The sequence below is a fragment of the Abramis brama genome (genome assembly GCF_963993115.1).
Source record: "Abramis brama genome assembly, chromosome: 8".
Classification (NCBI taxonomy): Eukaryota; Metazoa; Chordata; class Actinopteri; order Cypriniformes; family Leuciscidae; genus Abramis; species Abramis brama.
This window is the reverse complement of record NC_139970.1, coordinates 26,387,489-26,408,545: the sequence shown is the minus strand read 5'-3', so window position 1 is coordinate 26,408,545 and position 21,057 is coordinate 26,387,489. Positions and strand designations below refer to the sequence as shown.

General features: G+C 40.3%; 1 protein-coding gene across 2 annotated transcripts in view; it reads left to right on the top strand.

Moving 5' to 3' along the window:
* The window catches only part of LOC311087953 (uncharacterized protein), a 77,168-nt gene that overhangs the window by 25,983 nt on the left and 30,128 nt on the right, over positions 1 to 21,057 (top strand). For both annotated transcript variants that reach the window (XR_014607398.1, XM_084121489.1), the window contains exons 4-13: positions 67 to 204; positions 8,648 to 8,793; positions 9,119 to 9,222; positions 9,377 to 9,569; positions 12,535 to 12,666; positions 12,775 to 12,918; positions 13,061 to 13,199; positions 13,278 to 13,431; positions 13,576 to 13,712; positions 13,901 to 14,012. Coding sequence is in view for 1 of the 2 variants with exons in the window: in XM_084121489.1 (XP_083977615.1) it covers positions 67 to 204; positions 8,648 to 8,793; positions 9,119 to 9,222; positions 9,377 to 9,569; positions 12,535 to 12,666; positions 12,775 to 12,918; positions 13,061 to 13,199; positions 13,278 to 13,431; positions 13,576 to 13,712; positions 13,901 to 14,012 (1,399 nt within the window). In the remaining variant the exon portion in view is untranslated. The remainder of the gene's footprint in view (positions 1 to 66; positions 205 to 8,647; positions 8,794 to 9,118; positions 9,223 to 9,376; positions 9,570 to 12,534; positions 12,667 to 12,774; positions 12,919 to 13,060; positions 13,200 to 13,277; positions 13,432 to 13,575; positions 13,713 to 13,900; positions 14,013 to 21,057) is intronic.

Below are 21,057 nucleotides of genomic sequence, written 5' to 3'. Positions count from 1 at the left end.
AGCAAAAAAATAATTAATGTTTGTAATAACGTGACGTTTGTTTTTTGTCCCATTACCATTGTACAGATATGGATCCCTCACAAAGTACAATAGAGGACCTGATGCTCCGAATCTGCCATGAAAATGAGGTTGCCGGTAACATGTCTGTATGCCTTTACACGGTTGAGGGTATGCCTTTGACAGATGACCCCTTTTTTAACACATGTAGGTATTCAAATGTTTTTGAAGATCATATTTAAACATTGTTTTATTTTGAATCCAGAAACACTTTAATTCCAGCACCAAATGTGGTTTCTTTTTATTTAGAAAAAAAGTCTGAATTGTATATACGGAGGCCTGCACATATTATGTGGATATGAATTCAAGTCCCCCTGTAGTCAATAATTGTATCCCTTAAAACTCATCTTTGATCACCTAAATTACATATTTAAACTTTTTTTTTTTACTGTGATTTTTTTTTAAATAGCTTGAATGTAACTCTACAACTTCATATAGTAAACGCGGATCCATTAATGTGCAAATTATCCCCACCTCCACTCACTCTTACAAGGTCTTATAGAATTTGATGTATCAGAATGGTAATGCGTTTTATGTATCGCTCTCTACGTCGGACACATAGCGGTGATTAATATGATTAGCATTTTGCTTGACTACATTATCAAACATCTAATAATTGCTAATGTCACAAACCATGTTTCCGTTAATAATGAACCGGGATAACCTGGCTTCTCCTGAGACTCCCCTGCTTCGTGGCATATAATGACAATAATGCTAAAGCCCGCCCGCAAGTGGACGCTATTGGCTATAAGGTAGTTTGTGACATCAGAAACACCAGCTATTTCAAACCATGTTTTTGAGACTGTCTTTTTTTTTCACTGCAGTTTTAAGGAGAAAATACTCAGAGGGACCTATGAATTTGCACATGTTTTTTTAAAGCATATTACACCACATAGACATAAACGACATCAACTTGATTTTCACCACAAGGGGTCTTTAAAAATGAATTACTTTGTTTTATTAATTTGTTCCCCCATTTTTGTTAAATTTTGGCCACCAATTAAGAATTCATTCTCTCCTTTTGTTAAATTTTTGCCACATTTTAATAATTTGTTCCCTTGTTTTAGTGAAATCAAAATGAATTAACCAATCAGTACAATATGGCCATATTTTATTAAAACGAGAACAAATGAATAAGTCGGGGGAAAGAATTCTTAATTTGTGGCCATGATATAGTATTATCTGCAGGTCATGTGCGTGGCTTCGTATTATGGTTGGTATTACTCTCCCAATTCAGACTTTTTTCTCATAATTTTTAAAGTTTATATCCTGGAATGTGAAATTTTTCCCCCTCAGGACTGTGAGATATAAACTCGCAAATGCAAGTTATAAAGTATGTATTAGCCTATCATGTGTATAAGTCACTACTCTCAGAAAAAAAAATCAGAATTGTGAAATCTAAACTTATAATTGCCTTTTTTATTTGTTATTCCCTTTTTAATTGAACTGTTATTGCAGAATACTGTGGTAAGAATAATTCTGAAAATATCTGGATTTCTGCATTGATTACTCATGAAATGTGGTCTGACCTTCATCTAAGTCACAATTTAGACAAACACCATCTGATTAAAATAATGACACACAATCAGTTGTACTTTCCAAAATTTTAATAAAGACATTAAGTGACATTGAGTCCAGCATTGCTGAAGACCTGGGCTGTGTTTCTCAAAAGCACTGAGCTGAGCTTGTAGAGACCATTGGTGGCAATGGTACTACGATCTAGGCTTACAATGCTTTTGGGAAGTTTGAACTTTCTGGCAAAAATGTGCAACGCTTTGTTTAGAGCAACAGTGTCCAAACCAGCTCACGGAGGTCCATTATCTCGCAGAGTTTAGCTTCTCCAACCCTTATTGAACACACCAGAACCAGCTAATCAAGGTCTTCAGACTCACTAGAAACTTCCAGGCAAGTAGGTTGGAACTGGTTGGAGCTAAACTCTGTAGGATGTTTAGAGGAAAAAGGGCAAAGCACAACAAAACCTCATCCCAACTGTGAAGCATGGTGGAAGGAACATCATGGTTTAGCACTGCTTTGCTGCCTCAGGGTCTGGACACTATGCAATCATAGAAAGTACATTGATTTGTAAAAACAATTGTATCAAGCCATTTTTACATTAATTAATGCTTAACTATGCACAGATAATCATGAGTTAATGTATGACTAATGAAGAACTAAACCATTCATTAATGATTAATAGATTAAGTCATATATGAATTGCTATTAATTAATTGTCATCATGTATTAATTCCTTCTCAACATATAGGGCCCTATCTTGCACCCAGCACAACTGACTTTGTAGGCCGACGCATGTATCATTCCTATTTTGCACCCGCGCACAGCGGACTTTTTTCTCCACAGACGCACGTCGGTAAATTAGGGAATGAATTTGCGCTCCTGGGGGCGGTTCAGCGAAAAGAGGAGGTGTGTTCCGGCGCAAACGTTCCCTGATGCTATTTTGCAGGTTTAGAAAACAATTCCGCCACTGACCAGGAAAAACCTAGTCTAAAGTCAGTGGTGCATGTTATTCAGTCAGTGGCGCATGTTATTCAAATGCTATTTTGAGGGCGCATGCTTGGCCATAATGTAGCGTGTGCACAACGCGCATACACTTTGATTCTCTCATCTACACAGAAGCAGCAGTTTTCATTTTTGCAAATCATAGGCTACATTTTTACAAGGAAAAATATTAACACACGAGGGAAATCATTGTTGTGTCCATGAAGATGTGAAAAAATAGGAATAAATCTAGCTTACACATTTACCCAAATTATCATATGCCTGTTTAACCGAAGCTAATTTGGGTGGGTTTCTCCCATCCCCATACAATGTCACTTCTCTGTCTTTTATGGCCCTGACAAGAATGTCGGTCTCCTCGGCTGTGAACCGCTCCTGGAGTGCGCCTGGCAAATCCGCCGTTATAATAGCAATCCGCCATGGAACAAGCGCGCCTGCTCTTAAAGGGAATGTGAGATGTCGCTCTGATTGGTTTATTTCACGTTACTCCCAAACCACACCTATGAATAATGAAGCTACTTCAGACCAACCCATTTTAGATTTGCGTCGGGCGCAAGAGTCATTTATTGTTGGTATAATAGCAACAGTGCCCAAGACCCGCCCACAAAGTTTCGCGTTTGATACTTTCAGATCGTTAAAATAGGGCCCATAGTATTAATAACAGTGTTATTATAGGGGTGTAAATCGAACAGTTCATCACGATACGATACGATATCGATTCTCTCAGCCAGCGATACAATATTTGCCAATACCTAAAAAAATTCTGCGATACTATTACGATTCGATTCGATTCAGGGCTATATCGATCGATTAATCGATATTTAGATATTATGTTCACACAACCAGTTATGTTTTTATTAACTCACAAATGCAACCAAAATATATAACATGAACGTTTAAACAAACTCTTTGAAAATTGCACACCCTCTCCCAACTGGGACATTTACAACAGAAGAGGTCATTTGCAAGTACTCCGTTCTTGTTCATTTTCATAAATCATGTTTTTTTATTATTATTGTGCATTCCAAGTAATATCAATCAAACTGCAGCTGGGTTGTTTTGATTAATAATAATAATAATAACTTAAAAAATACAGGTAAATTACAAGATTAAAGTTAATTGAAAGTATGCTTTAATATGTTTTTTTTTTTTTTTTTTTTTTTTTAGCAGAGCAGAGCAGATACATTCACATTTCATCTATCTGAGTCAAACAAAACCAAGTAATTGCTATGATATACAATACAACACTCGGTTAATCTTTGTAACATTAATCTCCTCAGCTGACATAGACGCCTGACAAACTTTGTTGTTGTGATTAACGTACAGGCAATAGGCCTACAGTGAGCTTTTCCCTCACCACTAAACATGCTGCTTTAGTAAGGTTCCGTGAAAATGTTTCAGCTTTTATTTTCATTTTACGCCCCGAAGAAGATGTCACGGGTTCATCAAGTTCATTGAAATTATCCATCCTCGATCACTTTTAGTCAGCTTTGACGAAACACCTCTTAGCCAGCTCGTCTTTTCAAAGTGACATCTGACCTGAATACTGCGCGCTGAGTCGCTAAAACGGACTTATCGTGTTGTGTTCACCAACAAGGGTGCGACTGCTTGTCTGTTTCTGCTGTAAAACATGAACTTGCGATGCCTTGACAGCGGAAAATACCGGCTTTTGTGAAAAAAGCTTGTTTAGGGTTCAGTCAGTCTTGTCAGGCGTCTATTTCAGATGAGGAGATTAACGTTATAAAGACACACTGGCAGACAGTATGGTTGGTGAGTAAACGAAAATGTGCGCATTGGCGAAAGGATGTTACATGAGAATGTGGAGAGTGTCAAAATAATGGTGTATATCGATATTTTACGTGTAGAATCGATGCATCGTATCGTTAGATCCATATCGATGTATCGTTACACCCCTAGTAAATTAATGTGTTAATTATCACAATGTAATTAATCATTAGCTAATGATTTGCAAAGATATCATTATGCTATGACTTTACTTGTTGAGGCACATAACTATTAACTAATTGTTAAGTAATACGTCAAATTTTTGGCATCCACACTAGTCCATGGATGTCACTTTCCAGCCGTCTACAACCAGGATTCCACAGTATAAGATAAACTGGCGCATCCAGTGCCATGTTCATGGCAAAAGAATATGTTTGGTTGAAGCTTGAGGTCTAGGATTCAAAGACAGTGCTATTTCGTAACACCGTGTCTACACCAGACAAATATTGAAGAATTTTGAGATATAAACTCGAAATAAAATCCAGAATTCTGTTGCCTTCAGTGAGGGAAATGGCAACTGTTGTCTTAGATCACATTTTCTGCATTCATGGCCTTCTGGTGGACGTGGTCTGTGACAGGGTTCCCAAATTTGTGTTCTGTTGACAGCGAGTCTATCCTCTGGCTATCACCCGCAGACTATAACGGTCAGGCCGAGCATGCTAACCAGGATCTGGAGAGGGTCTTGCGCTGTGTGGCGTCCGTGGAACCATCATTTTGGAGTTCCATGTTAACCACAGTAAACTGATGCTCCGTTCTATTTCTGACGTCACATACTCCAAGCACTTGTGCTACTTCTCATATGAAGGACAAATGGGTTTACAGTGTTCTGTCATGTCCAGTATAAGCAGCTGTTGTGGTGCAACACAATAACTTTTGCGTCTGGTTTATACAGTGTAACAGCTGTCAGTAGTTCAGATTCTAATGCGCTAATATTTGTGTGCAGCCCAACTTACATATCCCCCAAACACATTCTCTGACTTTAAACTTATTACGCAATGTTCCACAGACCTCAAACTTTAGTGGGGATGGTAAACCCCATGACCATAATGACATATTACTTAATAATGAGTTAATAGTCATGTGCCTCAACAAGTAAAGTCATAAATTGATATCTTGATATAATGATATCTTTGCAAATCGTTAGCTAATGATTAATGAAAACCAACAAATAGAAGTTAAAATACATGGCTTTGACACATTGTGTTAATTAACATTTACACTATTAGTGTCAGGGTATGTGAACAGAGGACTCGAATGCAGAGAGTTTGTGAACAAAGTTTATTAGAACACTTTAGGAAAACAACCTCCAATGTGAAGTGACATACATGGGAAAAATATAAAGGAAAGAATGGAAGCTACATAAGTGTCCGTACAACCACCAGCGGACACACAGGCAGTGAAGACCGTTACGGGGAAGGTCTTGGATTTGATCTTAGAGACATGGAAAACCAGGTGGATATTCTTAAACTGGGAGGGTAGTTTGAATCAAACTGACACCGGACTGAACACCTTGGTAATGGAGAACGGGCCACACAGTGCAAGACCCTCTCTAGATCCTGGGTAGCACGCTTGGCCTGACCGTAAGTCTGCGGGTGATACCCGGAGGATAGACTCGCAGTCACCCCCAGCTGTCGACAAAACTCTATCCAAAACTTAGACACAAACTGTGGAACCATGTCAGAGACCACGTCCACCAGGAGGCCATGAATGCAGAAAACATGATCTAAGTCTTAGATTCTAAGACAACAGTTGCTGTCTCTCTCTCTGAAGACAACTTCATAAAATGGCAGAATAAAGTGGCAGGGGAATAAAATGGGCCACCTTCGAGAACCTGTCCACCACAGTGAGGACTACCATGTTGCCATTGGACAGGGATAGGCCCGTGAAGAAGTCCACAGCTATGTGTGATCAAGGCCGTGAACGGACAGGCATGCCGGGGGTTGATTGGAGCCCTTGCCCACAGCACAAACCGAAACCGGACAGGCCAACACAAATTGACAAGGACGGTCCTCGGTGGCAAGCTAATTCGGATGAGTGGCCCAACTGCAGGATGCTAGTTCGGACAGATTTGTGCACAAACAACAGTCTCTCTGGGCACCCTGCAGAAACCGTGATGTTGTGCAGCACTGCACAGACTCTGGACTCCACAACCCCGGTTGACCATCACCACCACCGGATCAGGAGGCAGAATGGTCACAGGGAGGGTGGATTTAGCCTTAGCCTCAAAGATCTGCAAAAACGCGTAGGGCTTATTGTTCAAAGGAGGGTGTACGGTGAGCGTCACTAATTCCCGGCTGCTCTCTGGTGGTCGTTCAATCCTCCAGGCCAATTAGTTAATGATATATGTTGATAAGGAATTAATACATGATGACATTTAATTAATAGCAATTAATGTATTGTATGCCTATATTAGTGATTGTGTAATCATTAATGAATGGTTTAGTTCTTCATGAGTCATTCATTAACTCATGATTATCTGTGCACTAGTTCAGCATGAATTAATGTGTATCAGTGTACCCATATTGTATAGTGTTATCAATGACCCAAAGCACACAAATAAATCAACTAAAGAATGGCTGAAAAAGAAGAAAATATATTGTTTAAGCTAATTCAGATGCTGTATCTGAAACAAAATAGGGATGTGCTATCAAGACAACTCAAGTCAAGTCAAGTCAAGTCATCTTCATTTATATAGCGCTTTTAACAATGTAGATTGTTCCAAAGCAGCTTTACAGAGATACAAGGATAGTTTAAAGTAACAGAGATTGTTTTGGCTTTATAGCAGTTCTTGAATAAAGTTATTTTCCAGCTAAAGTTAATTTGATTGATTCACTACCATCGCAACAATCATTAGTTATTAACTTAGGGGCCGCTAACATGACACCGTTTTAACAGGAAACTCTACACAGACTTTAAACACGAAACCTGTGAGAACGCTGATGGCGTGCACATGCGTATTACGAGTTCAGTCTATTGGTATGCGCGTTTGAATATATGTGCGCAGGTTTGTAATTCCCTACAAACCAAGCCTTAAAAAACTACTTGTCTGGCCTTAAAATTTTTGATACTGAATTTTATCACTTCGGGGTAGATACGCGAACCGAATTTTCCCGACAACGCTTTATCTGTAGAGTGGTAAAGGGATCCTCCAATAGGAGAAACTAGTTGGCACTTTAGCACCCCGCTATGACATCGGGTCCAGGCGCAGGTCCTTCAGCAGATCTGGATACAGCCTGGATCCGGCAGGCTGCGGAAAAACCTCGGGATTAACAAAAACACTAAAATTAGCGTAAATGCCATTCTTATTCTTCTTATATTGTAACGAGTACATTAGGATTTATGGGAAGTGTTCCCGGTTCGGGCTGATCTAATCTATGCAGCCTAACATTGAATTATAGAAGTCTATGATGTGTTATGTGTATGCTAGGTCAAAGAGATGTGTTTTTAGTCTAGCTTTGAACTGACAGAGTGTGTCTGCTTCCCGGACAATGGTAGAAAGACTGTTCCAAAGTTTTGGTGCTAAATAGGAGAAGGATCTACTGCCAGCAGTCGATTTTGATATTCTAGGTATTATCAACTGGCTGGAATTTTGAGATCGCAATAGACGTGAAGGACTATAATGCGTTAAGAGCTTGCTCAAGTACTGCGGAGCTAAACCATTTAGTGCTTTGTAAATAATCAGCAATATTTTAAAATTTATACAATGTTTAATAGGGAGCCAATGCAGTGTTGACAGAACAGGGCTAATATGGTCATACTTCCTGGTTCTGGTAAGAACTTGAGCTGCTGCGTTTTGGACCAGCTGTAGTTTGTTTATTAAGTGTGCAGGGCAACCACCCAGAAGAGCATTACAATAATCTAGCCTTGAGGTCATAAACTTAACTCAGAAATATTGATAAACTGAAATACATTTGTGAGAGGGATGGGACATAATTGGTCAAAAGTCTGTAAGCAGCTACATGAAATGTTTGCTGAAGGTTTTGCTTTTCAAGGAGGATCTACCTTAGGCTACTATAAGTTACTAAATTCACTTTTTCTACCCTGCACTGTGAATGATTACTCAATGTATTCAATACAAATGTGAAGAACAATTGTTTGTTTGTTATTAGTTTAGTCAGATTTTGTCTGTTTATAGTAAATTAAGATCAGGCCACATTTAATTAATCAATACAGAAATCTAGATAAAAGAGTTTACAAGCTTATTCTTGCCACTTTAAGCCATACTTGCCATTATCGATTCTGCATGTTTTTCCACTAATTTTATTTCTCTGCATGCTTTATATCTTTAAAGGGTCTTTGAAAGACAGACATATTGAGAGTGGAAGTGAACTGTATGCCATATTTTCACCAAGTGTAAACTTGTTATGTCCGACACAAAGGCAGGCCAACATAAAAAAAGAAGGATCAAGTATCATCCGCTGTCACATAATGTTACAGGTGAGAAAACCTTTTTTGCATTAACAGTGTATATTTAGACAGAATAATCTACTGAAACAGCTCTGCCATTTAACATCCATTAACCTGATAGTGAATTAAATTATAACCCAAAAGTGAAATGTTGATCTCAAAATCCTTTATATTTATACAAATAGTTACAACTTCAACAATTAAATCAGGATGATGGTGCTAATGCATGAAAGTAATTACATCCTTTTTCAAATTAGATAAATTGACAATGTTAAAAATGTACCCTGTTACAACCATCTTAAGTCTATCTAAATCAACATCAGTCTTCTTGTTTTTCTCATATTTGTTCAAACAGGGAGACTTTGAAATCAAATGTGACTTTGAAAGTGATACATTGAAAGAAGTGACACAACGGCTTTCTCTCGAAAGTGGTATACCAGCACCAGTTCTTCACATCAGGTAAATAATGATCACATCATTGAGATTATATAATTATATATTTTTAGTTCATGCTAATTATACTACTGATTTACTATATTGTTTAAAGTACTGAAAATCTTTGTTTTCCAAGACAACATAGGTTAATTTCTCTTACATGTTTTTCTTTACACAGAAGTGAAGAGTACAATCATGTTGATAAACTGAATGAACTTGGAATTACTGAGGATTCAGTTCTACAGTTCTCTCTGTCATCATTTGATGATGAGAAACCAAGTCAAAATCTTTTCTTCATAAATGATGTCATACCCTCAGTGAGGCAAACACAGAAAGGCCTGAGTGTTTTCCTGTCAACGCTGTATGCCGTTGTATGTAAAATACTATAATTTCTATATTGTCAGGGTTTGATGCTTGCTGGTCTAAAACCTTGGTTGCCTATACAATAGGGAATCATATTTGCAGACCGATCTCAAATGCATGTTTTAATTCACAAGGCCTTATTAAAAAAAGTGCCAAAATCCCAAAAGAATAGCAGTTCAAAAACACAGCCTAAAAGAAAAAAGAAAAATCCTAAATCAGTCCAGATATGAAAAAAAAAATAATAATAAAAAAAAAAACAAGGGCCAAGGCCAGAGATATAAATAGGCGTGTTTCCACTGTCGGGCCAAAAACGAGCATGTCCGGGTCAGCCGCCTGCCAACGACCAGGAGTTTTTGGCCCACCAAATACCTTGGTCTAAAGCGGGTCAACTGGGGCTTAAGGTGTGGTCATGACCAGAGAAAGGGTCAGGAGAGGGAGCTCATTTCCCATGTTTTCAGATCAGGCTACCAGCTAGCATCAACATTTAGGACATTTAAAACAAGTTTCAGCTCAAAACACATAAGCAAGTGTCTAAAATAATTTCTGATTGCGATCCGATAGATTCTTATCACTGTATGAGACAGAAATATATTTATATGCAATGCTACTTATGCTAACCATTGCCATAAATAATTTACATTATGCTAATAAAAATATCAGGGACCACTTTTAAAGAACTTAGACAAATCATACAAGATTATAATCGTGTATATGTTTGGTTGTGCATTTGTTAATACCGGACTTCTGCATCTAAATATGTCATAAATTACTCTGGTTAACTCCTATATCTCCTGTTTATTCGTGAGCTCCCCCTGTTATTCTGGCTGAAAGGATAACAGTATAATGAGACGGGATAGATCGCTTAAACATCCTCAGATCGTAAAGCATGTAGCCTAAGCATCCATCCTGATGTCAATTTGGCAAATATTTCCAACTAACATGCGTCGATCCCATGTTCGTTGGAAATATTTGCCAAATTGCCATCAGGATGGATGATTAGGCTTTCTTTTTTATTTTATTTTTATTTTAATCTGGAAATGCCCTCGCTAGTCTCTCAGGTACTGTTGGTGCAAGAGAGCTAGTTTTTGCAGGCCAAAAGCCCACAGTAAGCTGCTCCATTGAGCAGTGCTTATACTTTGCTAAAAGCGAAGTGTTCTGTTACAAATCTGTCTTACTAAGTGCTGATATTCGCCTCTTCTCTATCATCCATTTACCCTTTCACATGTAAGTTAAAAATATTCTAGCTGACTCCCCATCGCAAGTTTTTTAAGGCAACCTTATTAGATAGACATCACTGTTATGTGTTTCATTACACCAGTAAGGCTATTGCTTATCAATGCTAATATTGGGCCATTAGCTACACTTATGCTAAGCAGCCCTTCACAGTAACACGGCAGGATTTTATACATTCCCCATAGTGTCAGCTTCTGACGCAATGTTGAAGTGACCGAAATTGAAAGGGAATGTCCCTGAAATAAGGGAACGAGACATTGCATTCTTGCCATGTTACTTACACTCAGGGTTTATCATTAGCATTCAGTCGAAAGATTCTGAGAGTCCTGAAAAAAAATCCTGAAAGAGTCTCCATTGAAGGTATTATTCCAATAAGGATTCCAATAAGGAATAAGGTACGATTCCAAAGAAAGGTGTTTCTCTTTAGCGTCAGCTTCTGACGCAATGTCTCATTCCCTCATCTCAGGGAACTGAGGTAACTTTTAGTAATTGGATAATTTTTTATGCTTCAACCACTAGAGGACCACAATTGCATTACATGCTTTGTTTAATGTAAAGAAAATTGTAACTAGGTCTCCCACCCCACTTCTCACTTAGGGCCCTATTTTAACGAACTGAAACGCAAGTATCAAGCGCGAAATGAAAGTAACTTTGTGGGCGGGTCTTGGGCGCTGTTGCTATTATACCGGCAGGATAAATGATTCTTGCGCCCGACGCAAATCTAAAATGGGTTGGTCTGAAGTAGCTTCATTATTCATAGGTGTGGTTTGGGCGTAACGTGAAATAAACCAATCAGAGCGACATCTCACATTCCCTTTAAGAGCAGGCGCGCTTGTTCCATGGCGGAATGTTATTATAATGGCGGATTTGCCAGGCGCACTCCAGGAGCGGTTCACAGCCGAGGAGACCGACGTTCTAGTCAGGGCCATAAAAGACAGAGAAGTGACATTGTATGGGGATGGGAGAAACCCACCCAAATTAGCTTCGGTTAAACAGGCGTATGATAATTTGGGTAAATGTGTAAGCTAGATTTATGCCTATTTTTTCACATCTTCATGGGCACAACAATGATTTCCCTCGTGTGTTAATATTTTTACTTGTAATAATGTATGGTTTTCTAAAAATGAGAACCGCTGCGTCTGTGTGTAGATGAGATAAGCAAAGTGCATGCGCGTTGTGCTCACGCTACATTGATTACGGCCAAGCATGCACCCTTAAAATATCATATGAATAACATGCGCAACGCGGCACTGACTTTAAACTAGGTTTTTCCTGGTCAGTGGCGGAATTGTTTTCTAAACCTGCAAAATAGCACCAGGGAACATTTGCGCCGGAACACGGCTCCTCTTTGCGCTGAACCGCCCCCGGGAGCGCAAGTTTATTTCCTAATTTACCTACGTGCGTCTGTGGAGGGAAAAGTCCGCTGTGTGCAAGTGCAAAATAGGAATGATACATGCGTCGGTGTACAAAGTCAATTGCGCTGGGTGCAAGATAGGGCCCTTAGTCTATCTATATTTTAGTCTATTTATTTAAAACTTTACAAACTATCATTTTACCAAAAACCATATCCGCTTTGCTGTAATTCTTTATTTTCTTTGAAAGTACTTATTTCCATTATACTGTATGTCAAACTGCTGTAGTTTCCAATGCAACATTTTATTTTCCTTTTGGTATAATATATTGGTTTATTTTTCAGTGCAACTATTGGTAATATTTTCTGTATTTTGTCCTATTCTTTAGAAACTTAGACACTGTGGAGAAGAATTTAAGAAAGTGGTTGCGTGTATTCGCAGACTGAGTGGATGCAATGCTTTGGCTCAAAGTTTATTCCAAGTGATCTGTGGGAACTTACATGTAACTAGAAACCAAAAGGTATGTATTAAATAATATAAAGTGTGAAAATGATTCACTGAATTTCTGTGGGGTTTGACTTTTTAAATATATTTATGTTATTATGTTATTATTTTATTTTCACTTCAGATTGCTGTTGTAGAGGGTCTTTACTTTCTTTTCCGAGAGTTGTTACCAGGTCTTAATGAAAGATCAGGCCCAAAAACCATTGAAGACGGTGATGTTTTTGAATATGCAAATATCTGCTGGGCTTACTTGATTAATCAAGGACAGGTACGTTTGTAGTTTTTTGACATGGCACTTCATAAATTAGATCAGAAGCTGTTCAGGTACTATTTTTCATTCCATTAGCATGGACTACCAAGTAATTGATTGAAAACATGATTTTATTTTATTTTATTTTATTGTCAACTAGAATGAGACTAATGATCTGGAGAACTATGCTACAATATCCCTGAGGGCCTATCCTACTGGCAAGCGGCTGTCTGAGCCAGTGAGAGTACCAGGGATACCAGAAGTTTTTGAAAAGTCGTACATACTGGAAAAAATCACTGGTAAAATGTAAAACCGAGATGTTTATTTTTCCCAATTCATCTCCACACCCATTATGCTATGAAAAGCTTTTATTTTAGATGGTGTAAAGATTCCAAACTGTGATGAGGAGAATCTATTGGAGTCATCAATTCAGAGAGCTACAGATGTCGAGAAACTTTTGCTTAGTCTACCAGCATCATTTGATAGGTTTCCACTGTGGATTTCTCATAACAGCAGCCCTCCTGGTTGCAAGTATGTCATATTCAAGAATCTTGAAAAGCACTATAAACAGATAAACACTTATATTTTTTTCATATATAAAAATTATATTTTAATAATAATATCATAATGGAATAATGTAAAAAAAATATATATATACATAATGCTTTTTTATAGCTTTCAGATTGAACAAAAGAAAACTTTTTCGGTCATGTTTGAGGATGTCAAACAGTTCAGTCACTTGATTGTCACACCGCCCCTGCAACTGGCAAACATGGGAGTTGAGGGTCCTCTGCTGCTGTATCTCAGTGAAGGTCTAATTTTTATATGTTCTAAATGCTGAAAGCTAGACTGTTTAAAGCCTAAACTGTTGCCTAAGAACCTGAGTGTTACAAACCCGATAAGATTTATTTTATATTATTGATTGTATTTAGCAAAGTGTTTCATTATGAATTAAAATTTCATTATGATCTAAAATTATTTTTCTATATATAATATATAGATAATCTAGGTGTTTACTTGAACAAAGACAAGGGACAACCACTTAATATTAAGGTCTACGACTGTCTTTCCGGAAAAGAGACCACAGCAAATGTGATGCTTCTGGCTGCAATGTAAGTATAGTTCAAGTGCTTTTCCCTTATAAATAACATACAAGGGTTTTAGGTGTATAATTATAGTTCTTTGATGAATGTTACCTACCCAGAGTAAACATTTTAAGCATTGCTATACCTTTTAAGGTTCTTAGAATAAGTTTTTACTTTGATACACCTGAACATCCACATTGAAAGCATTTGAGAATACTTGTCACATGTATGTTGGTTTCAGTGTGTTTTGGTTTGGTTTGGTCTGGTTTGGTTTCTAGTTCCTGTTTCCTTTGTTCTCAAATTTTAGGATGAGCAAGCCAACCTTTGATATGTTGTCAATGTTTGTCCACATTCCTCTCCCTTTGCACATGCGCGTCGAGGTTGCTCTCGTCATTAAACCGCGGAGACGTAGCCTAATGCCTCAGAAAATCCGACCTGCCTGTTTACATGACAGTCACATTGGCACATATCTGATTTGTATCTGATTTATTTCCACATATAAATGAGGCCTGAAATCGATCTCGAAATATGCATGTGTTTTTTTTTCCTGTTTACATGGTCATAGAACACATCCGATCTGTGTCACATATGAGCAAAAAATCGGAATTGGGTCACATTTCACAGACAGTGTAAACGAGGCCTTACACTGTGTAGTGCTTGTTATACCTCTGTGTCAATTAAAAGTCAGTTTAGTCTTCCTGCTTGATCTTTTGGATTGCTACAACTTTACACATAATCGTGGGCAGTGGGCACACACTACAAGATTTTCAGGGCGATTTTTGGACAGATTTCTCCCCTTTTGACAATCCTAGGTAAAGTTCCAATTATCTTGATGGTTCTGCGGATTATTTTATCAGATTTTCCTGTGGTGTGAGGTGTGTTAAGAGTGACTGAATCTGCCTGGAAGATCGTCGGAGCAGCCACGATCTCGAATCGTAAATATTCAACATGTTGAATATCTACAATCAGAAATCCTGTAGTGGGAACCCAGAGGACAAATGTGCTCACGCTCTGGAGATTACCAAATCAGAAAGCGAGCTGACAGAAGACTTACCTCCAAGCTGTAACATGAAGTCCATGTTCACAGCATCTCCACAATTTTTATGAATTTTCTATATAAAAAACGTCCATACACTATAATGAGGGTTTTCAACCTGTTAATTCAGAAGCATACACTTAAGTGAAACAGCTGTAAATGTGATATTTTACTACCAAATCTTTAAGGTAGGGATACACCAAACCAATGCCAAAGAACTAGCGCTGATGAAAGCCGACTGTGTCAGGTGTGTCCGACTGCGTCCCGCAGTACTACAAACCATGCCCCTACAAATTACACCCCTTGGGCCCTATTTTAACGATCTGAAACGCAAGTGTCAAAGCGTAAAGCGCAAGTAACTTTGTGGGCGGGTCTTGGCGCTGTTGCTATTTTCCCAGCGGGATAAATGACTCTTGCGCCAGGCGCAAATCTAAAATGGGTTGGTCTGAAGTAGCTTCATTATTCATAGGTGTGGTTTGGGCGTATCGTGAAATAAACCAATCAGAGCGACATCTCACATTCCCTTTAAGAGCAGGCGCGCTTTGTTCTAAAGCGGATTCCTATTATAACGGCGGATTTGCCAGACACGCGCCAGGAGCGCTTCACAGCCAAGGAGAGCAACGCTCTCGTCAGGGACGTTGGGGATGGAGAAACCCACCCGTTGTCTATCTATCTATCTATCTATCTATCTATCTATCTATCTATCTATCTATCTATCTATCTATCTATCTATCTATCTATCGTAATAATATATGATTTGCAAAAATGAAAACTGCTGCTTCTGTGTAGATGAGAGAATCAAAGTGTATGCGCGTTGTGCACACGCTACATTGATTATGGCCAAGCATGCGCCCTTAAAATAGCATATGAATAACATGCGCAACCCGCCACTGACTTTAAACTATTTTTTCCTGGTTAGTGGCGCAATTGTTTTCTAAACCTGCAAAATAGCATGAAGGAACGTTTGCGCCGGAACACGCCTCCTTTTTTGCGCTGAACCGCCCAGGGAGCGCAAGTTCATTCCCTAGTTTAGCGACGTGCTTTTGTGGAGGGAAAAGCGCGCTTTGCGCGGGTGCAAAATAGGAATGATACATGCGTCGGTGTACAAAGTCAATTGCGCTGGGTGCAAGATAGGGCCCCTTATCTCAAGTTACGCATCCTATAATGAAACAGCCATTCGCGATGTCATCAGAGCCCCTCCATCTGAATTTGTTGATGTCATCACTAGTACTGCTCTTCTTCTGCTTCACTTTCTTCACTTTTTAAGCTTCACTATCGCCACCTAGTGATGAGGCATACAGATCGTATAACATATCACCAGACGCCATTGTAACATGTATGCTCTGTGTCGTGTTGCCCTGTGACCTTGTTTTCCCCAATCTTTTTAATTAGTCATTTCTTTCACCTGTGTCCTGTTAATTATCTAATTAAGTTCCTTTATTTGCTCTGTGTATTTAGATGCTGTGTTCTCTCTCAGTCATCGTCCGTTCTTGTTAATGTTTGTGTGGTTTTCTCCTGGTTCCTGAGTTTTGTCATTAAATACCTTTATAATCGCTCTCCTTCCTCCTTCGTGCTGTTTCCACTACCACATTACGTAACAGAAGAACGGACCTAACCGTAAACGGCATGGCCTCACCTGCTGTACTGCTTCTCTGCTTAGAGCAGGGAGTCTGCTGGAGATCCACACCCAGGAATTTTTACATCTCTCGTGCCAAACTCATTACCCGGACCGCTCGCTCTGTATATTTTTCCACACAAGTCTGAGCAAGCGTTACAGCGGACGGTCCCAGAGAGGATTTCGCCGCTTTCGTGGTGTGGGTTCTGGTGCACAACAACTCACCATTTACCATCGGCCCAGCAGAGGATGACTCCACTGCCAGAGACCAGCCAACCACCACCAGCGAACGACGTGACTGAGATGTTGCTTGAGCCCACCTAAGTCAGAGGAGACTGACCACCCGTGAGTGACAGGACCATACCGAGGATAGGGACGCAGAGCGTCATTGCCACGGAGCCCGGACCACCGACAGAGACTGACCAGGTGCGTGAGCCGGCAACACCGTGCATCACTGAGGGAGTGCTTGTGGAGTTTGAGGGCTGGGAGGATTGCCCTACCCACAACCCTACCGCTATGAAAGTGTGTATGTTGGACTCTGGCATATATTTTGAGAAACTTAAGGACATTTTTTGGGTAGATCTTATTGACTTTTGTGGAGAGGTTATACCCAGTACCCCTGTATCTCCAGCATCCTTTGAATCTCCAGAATTCCCGCCCAGCCTCCCTCTCCCACCTCTTCAATCAGCCTGTTCCTCAGCCCCGCCTCCGCTGATGTCCTTCAGTACCTCAGCAGCTCCCACTTGCTGTGAAGATCTGCCAAATGTCTTCAGGCCACCAGCTCTATCTCGCACAGAGGATCCCCTGTCTCCGTCTCCACCCTCTGTGCCCGTCGCTCCACCTCGGCCTGGCGACACATCAGCACCACCCTGGCTTCTCCCTCCCTCGGCTCCACTGGAAACCATTGGCCAAACTGCTTCTCCGGGCTCCCTCATCCCTCCGGCTCCGCCTTGGTCAGATGTCGACCTGCCTGCACCGTAAGCTCTGTCTGGCTTTGTCTTCCCCCTGGCTCTGCCTCCGTCCTCTGTCCCACCGGCTTAGCCTCTGTCCTCTGTATTTCCGGTTCCCCCTCGGGTGCTCGTCGCCACTGCTCCACCTCGGTCTAGAGTGCCATTGGTCTCCTGTGGGCTCATCGGCTGGTCAGCTTCACCAGGGTCTCCATCATCTGTGGCATCATCTCCATCAGTCGTCCCCAGGGTGTATTCCATCAAGTCGTCTCCACCATGACTCCTCCTGCCTCCGACTTCGCCCTGGGGCCTTGTCCTGGCTGGTCTCTGGCCTAACATCTGGCTTCTCCTGGCTCCTCAATACTGGCTCCTTCCACCATCCACTCCTCCATGGACTCCCTTTGTTTTAGCCCTGAACTGTTTTTGCCCTGAACTCTCTCACCAGCAGCACAATGCCGATTCTACATGTTGAATCAGCCAAAAAAAAACAAAAAACAGATGGCATCTGAATATAGCCATTGATGTGGAACACAGAAAAAATAACTCGGCCTACGCTCAAAAACAACCCGACGTTGCACAGCGTTTAACCGTCGACTTGGTGTGTCCCTGGCTTTAGTCATCCATTAGAAGGGGCAATTTGACTATTCTCCCAGCTAATCGTTGGCTGGTTACACTTTGGCGCAACTGAATTTGAGCATAAACAACTAAAAACAAAATGGATGGGTGGCTTGTAAAAATCAAGAATACCAGAGATGATAAATCAGTCAAACTGAATGAAAAACAAGCTTATGCCGGGGACACACTTAATGACTAGTGAAATTAGATAAACAAAGGGGTGTGCATGTCCAAAAAAGGTTGAAAAAGAGAAAAGACACATTTGATGCGAGAGATTTTGCGAGATTTCCTGTGTTCACAGCTTGGACTCTGGTTGTTTGTGAATGGAATCTGTTAGTGTGTGGTGTGCTTTCCTGGTCATATCTCGGCACTCCACACAGAGGAACAAAGCGGTTAAATCTATGTTTATCTATGTATTTGTTATCGTCATGTTTATGGGGCTGGGGGGGGTTATGTCCCATTGTCGAGTTATCTGGGAATTTTGTGCATCAGTATCTGCTTCTAACTCGAAAAGAGCATCAGCCAACCAACAGGGGACACAGGGAACAACTCCAAATCACTTTTCAGCTCTTGTATTTGTAAATTCTGGCAGATTAGACAGTAATTGAACAGTTTGCCTCAAATGGATTCATTAAGGTTGATAACCTTAAGGAGAAAAGAAAACAAAGAAAAGTATACATCATTACTTCTGATTATATTCTCAAATGTGAACAAATACAATGTAAATAAAGATTTTACCACATAAAACTGTCCCAATATTTGTTCATTTACATATTTAAGCTCTCTTTCTTTCCTTATCAATACATAATATTATCATTTTACACAAACTAGTTCAACAAACATGGTATCTGTCACTGTTGTATTTCTTCTGAACACACAAAGTTGCATTTTTTATGAACACACGAGAACTGTGCACCATGCACTTAAATAATAACCACAGCATGACATAATTCACTGTTCTGCTCTATATTGTACATTATAATAGTCAAATAACACAGATTTAAGTGACAATCAGTCCTTCACCAATTAAAGAGGGATGTTGTCATACCATCAGTGTCCATGAGATGACCAATTGCTGATGCGTTTCCCGTCTTGTGCGTTACTCTCTGCAGCCTTTTAACTTTTCTGCATACGTCATCTTCATGCAGAAATTACTCGTGCCTTGAAACCGCATTGTTAACTCACTGAAACAATCGCATCTTTCACTTTCTCTGCACTCTAATTCTGCGTGCAAGCGTCTGCATGTGAGTTTCACTTTTTTATTTTAACAGTGCAGCAATCTCAGACACAATTCAGCTTTGTTGGTTTCATTGTGTTTTGGTTTTGTTTAGTTCTAGTTCCTGTTTCTTTTGTTCTCATTTTCTGTTGATTAGCTTCCTTTGTGTATTTAAGCCCTTGGTTTTCCTCAGTTCATTGTCTAGTGTTAATATTGTGTTAGACTGTGTAGTTCTGTGTTCATTAAAAGTCTGTGTAATCGTATTCCTGCCTGCTCTACTGGATTGCTGGATTGTCAGCATAAAATGAAAAGTAGTATTCCTAATGTTAAAATCAAGATGATTAATACAGATAATAAAAAGTAGATGCCGCAGAACAGACCCCTGAGGAATACCCCTCATAATCTGTAAAGGTGCAAATGGGTGACCTTCCATTGGCACACATTGTGTCCTGTCCACTAAATAATTTTCAAAACAGGATATAGTGTTATTACACAATCCTATTAATTTGAGTCTAGATTTCAATATACTAAAATCAGTGTCAACAGTGTCAAATGCCTTAGATAAATCAATAAAAAGTGATGCACAATGATGTCCTATTTAAGTCACGCTAAACCAACACTAGGACCAACCAGCCACCGCACAGATGTCTGTGATGGAAACTCAGCTAGTCCAAGCCTGGCATTCTGGAAGTTGGCATTCTCTTTCGAAGCAAAAAAAGCTCTGCTTGCTTGAAAATGATCCAAATCATGTGGACTGCATGGGGGTGGAGCCTCCACTACCCCGGAGATGGTCCATTCTGGGACAGTATGTCTGCCCCCAAGTTCATGGAGCCCTCTCAGTGTATCGCTCTCACTGAGCGAAGATTCTACTGAGCCCACAGAAAGAGGTGGCCCGCCAGCTTGTTTTGTGGACGAGACATGAGATCCCTTTGATGATTTATATAGGCTACCACTGTCATGCTGTCGGATTGGACCAGGACATGGTGCCCCCTGAGTTCTGACTGGAACTTATTGAAGGCAAGAAGTACTGCCATCATATCCAGACAGTTGATGTGCCAGTTCGTCCTTGGCTCCGTTCAGGAGCTAAAGAGCGGCCTGCCGTCGCATAAGGTGCCCCAACCTGTCTTGGAGGCGTCCGTCACAACTACTTTTCTTTCTGGAAACTGAGCCCAGTTCTCCTCCCAGCTGATACAGATGGGGCAATATCCATGGGTCCAGGGCTTTGAAACAGCCATGGGTCACCCTGAGAATGAGGCGGCCCTCACACCATTTTTGAGGTGGTTATAGTGGCTGCATATATAACAAGTCCAAGGAAACTACTTGGGAGGCTGCTACCATGAGGCCCAGTAGCCTTGGGGAGGTTATCCCCTACTCTGAATGACACTTTTCAGGGAACATTCCGGCAAAATCCAGGCCCGCATTTGAGGCGAATCGAATACAGCCCCCAGGAACGAGATGTGTTGGCTGGGGGACAGTGAGCTTTTGCTCAGATTGATCCTGAACTGCAGACTTTCCAAGTGGCTGAGGATCTGTGTGCACATAGTTCCTCCTTCGACTGGGCTAAGAGCAACTTCGAGTTAATTCAGGATGCATACTCCCATCCGTCTCAGGGAGGAGAGAGCTGCATCCACACATTTCGTAAA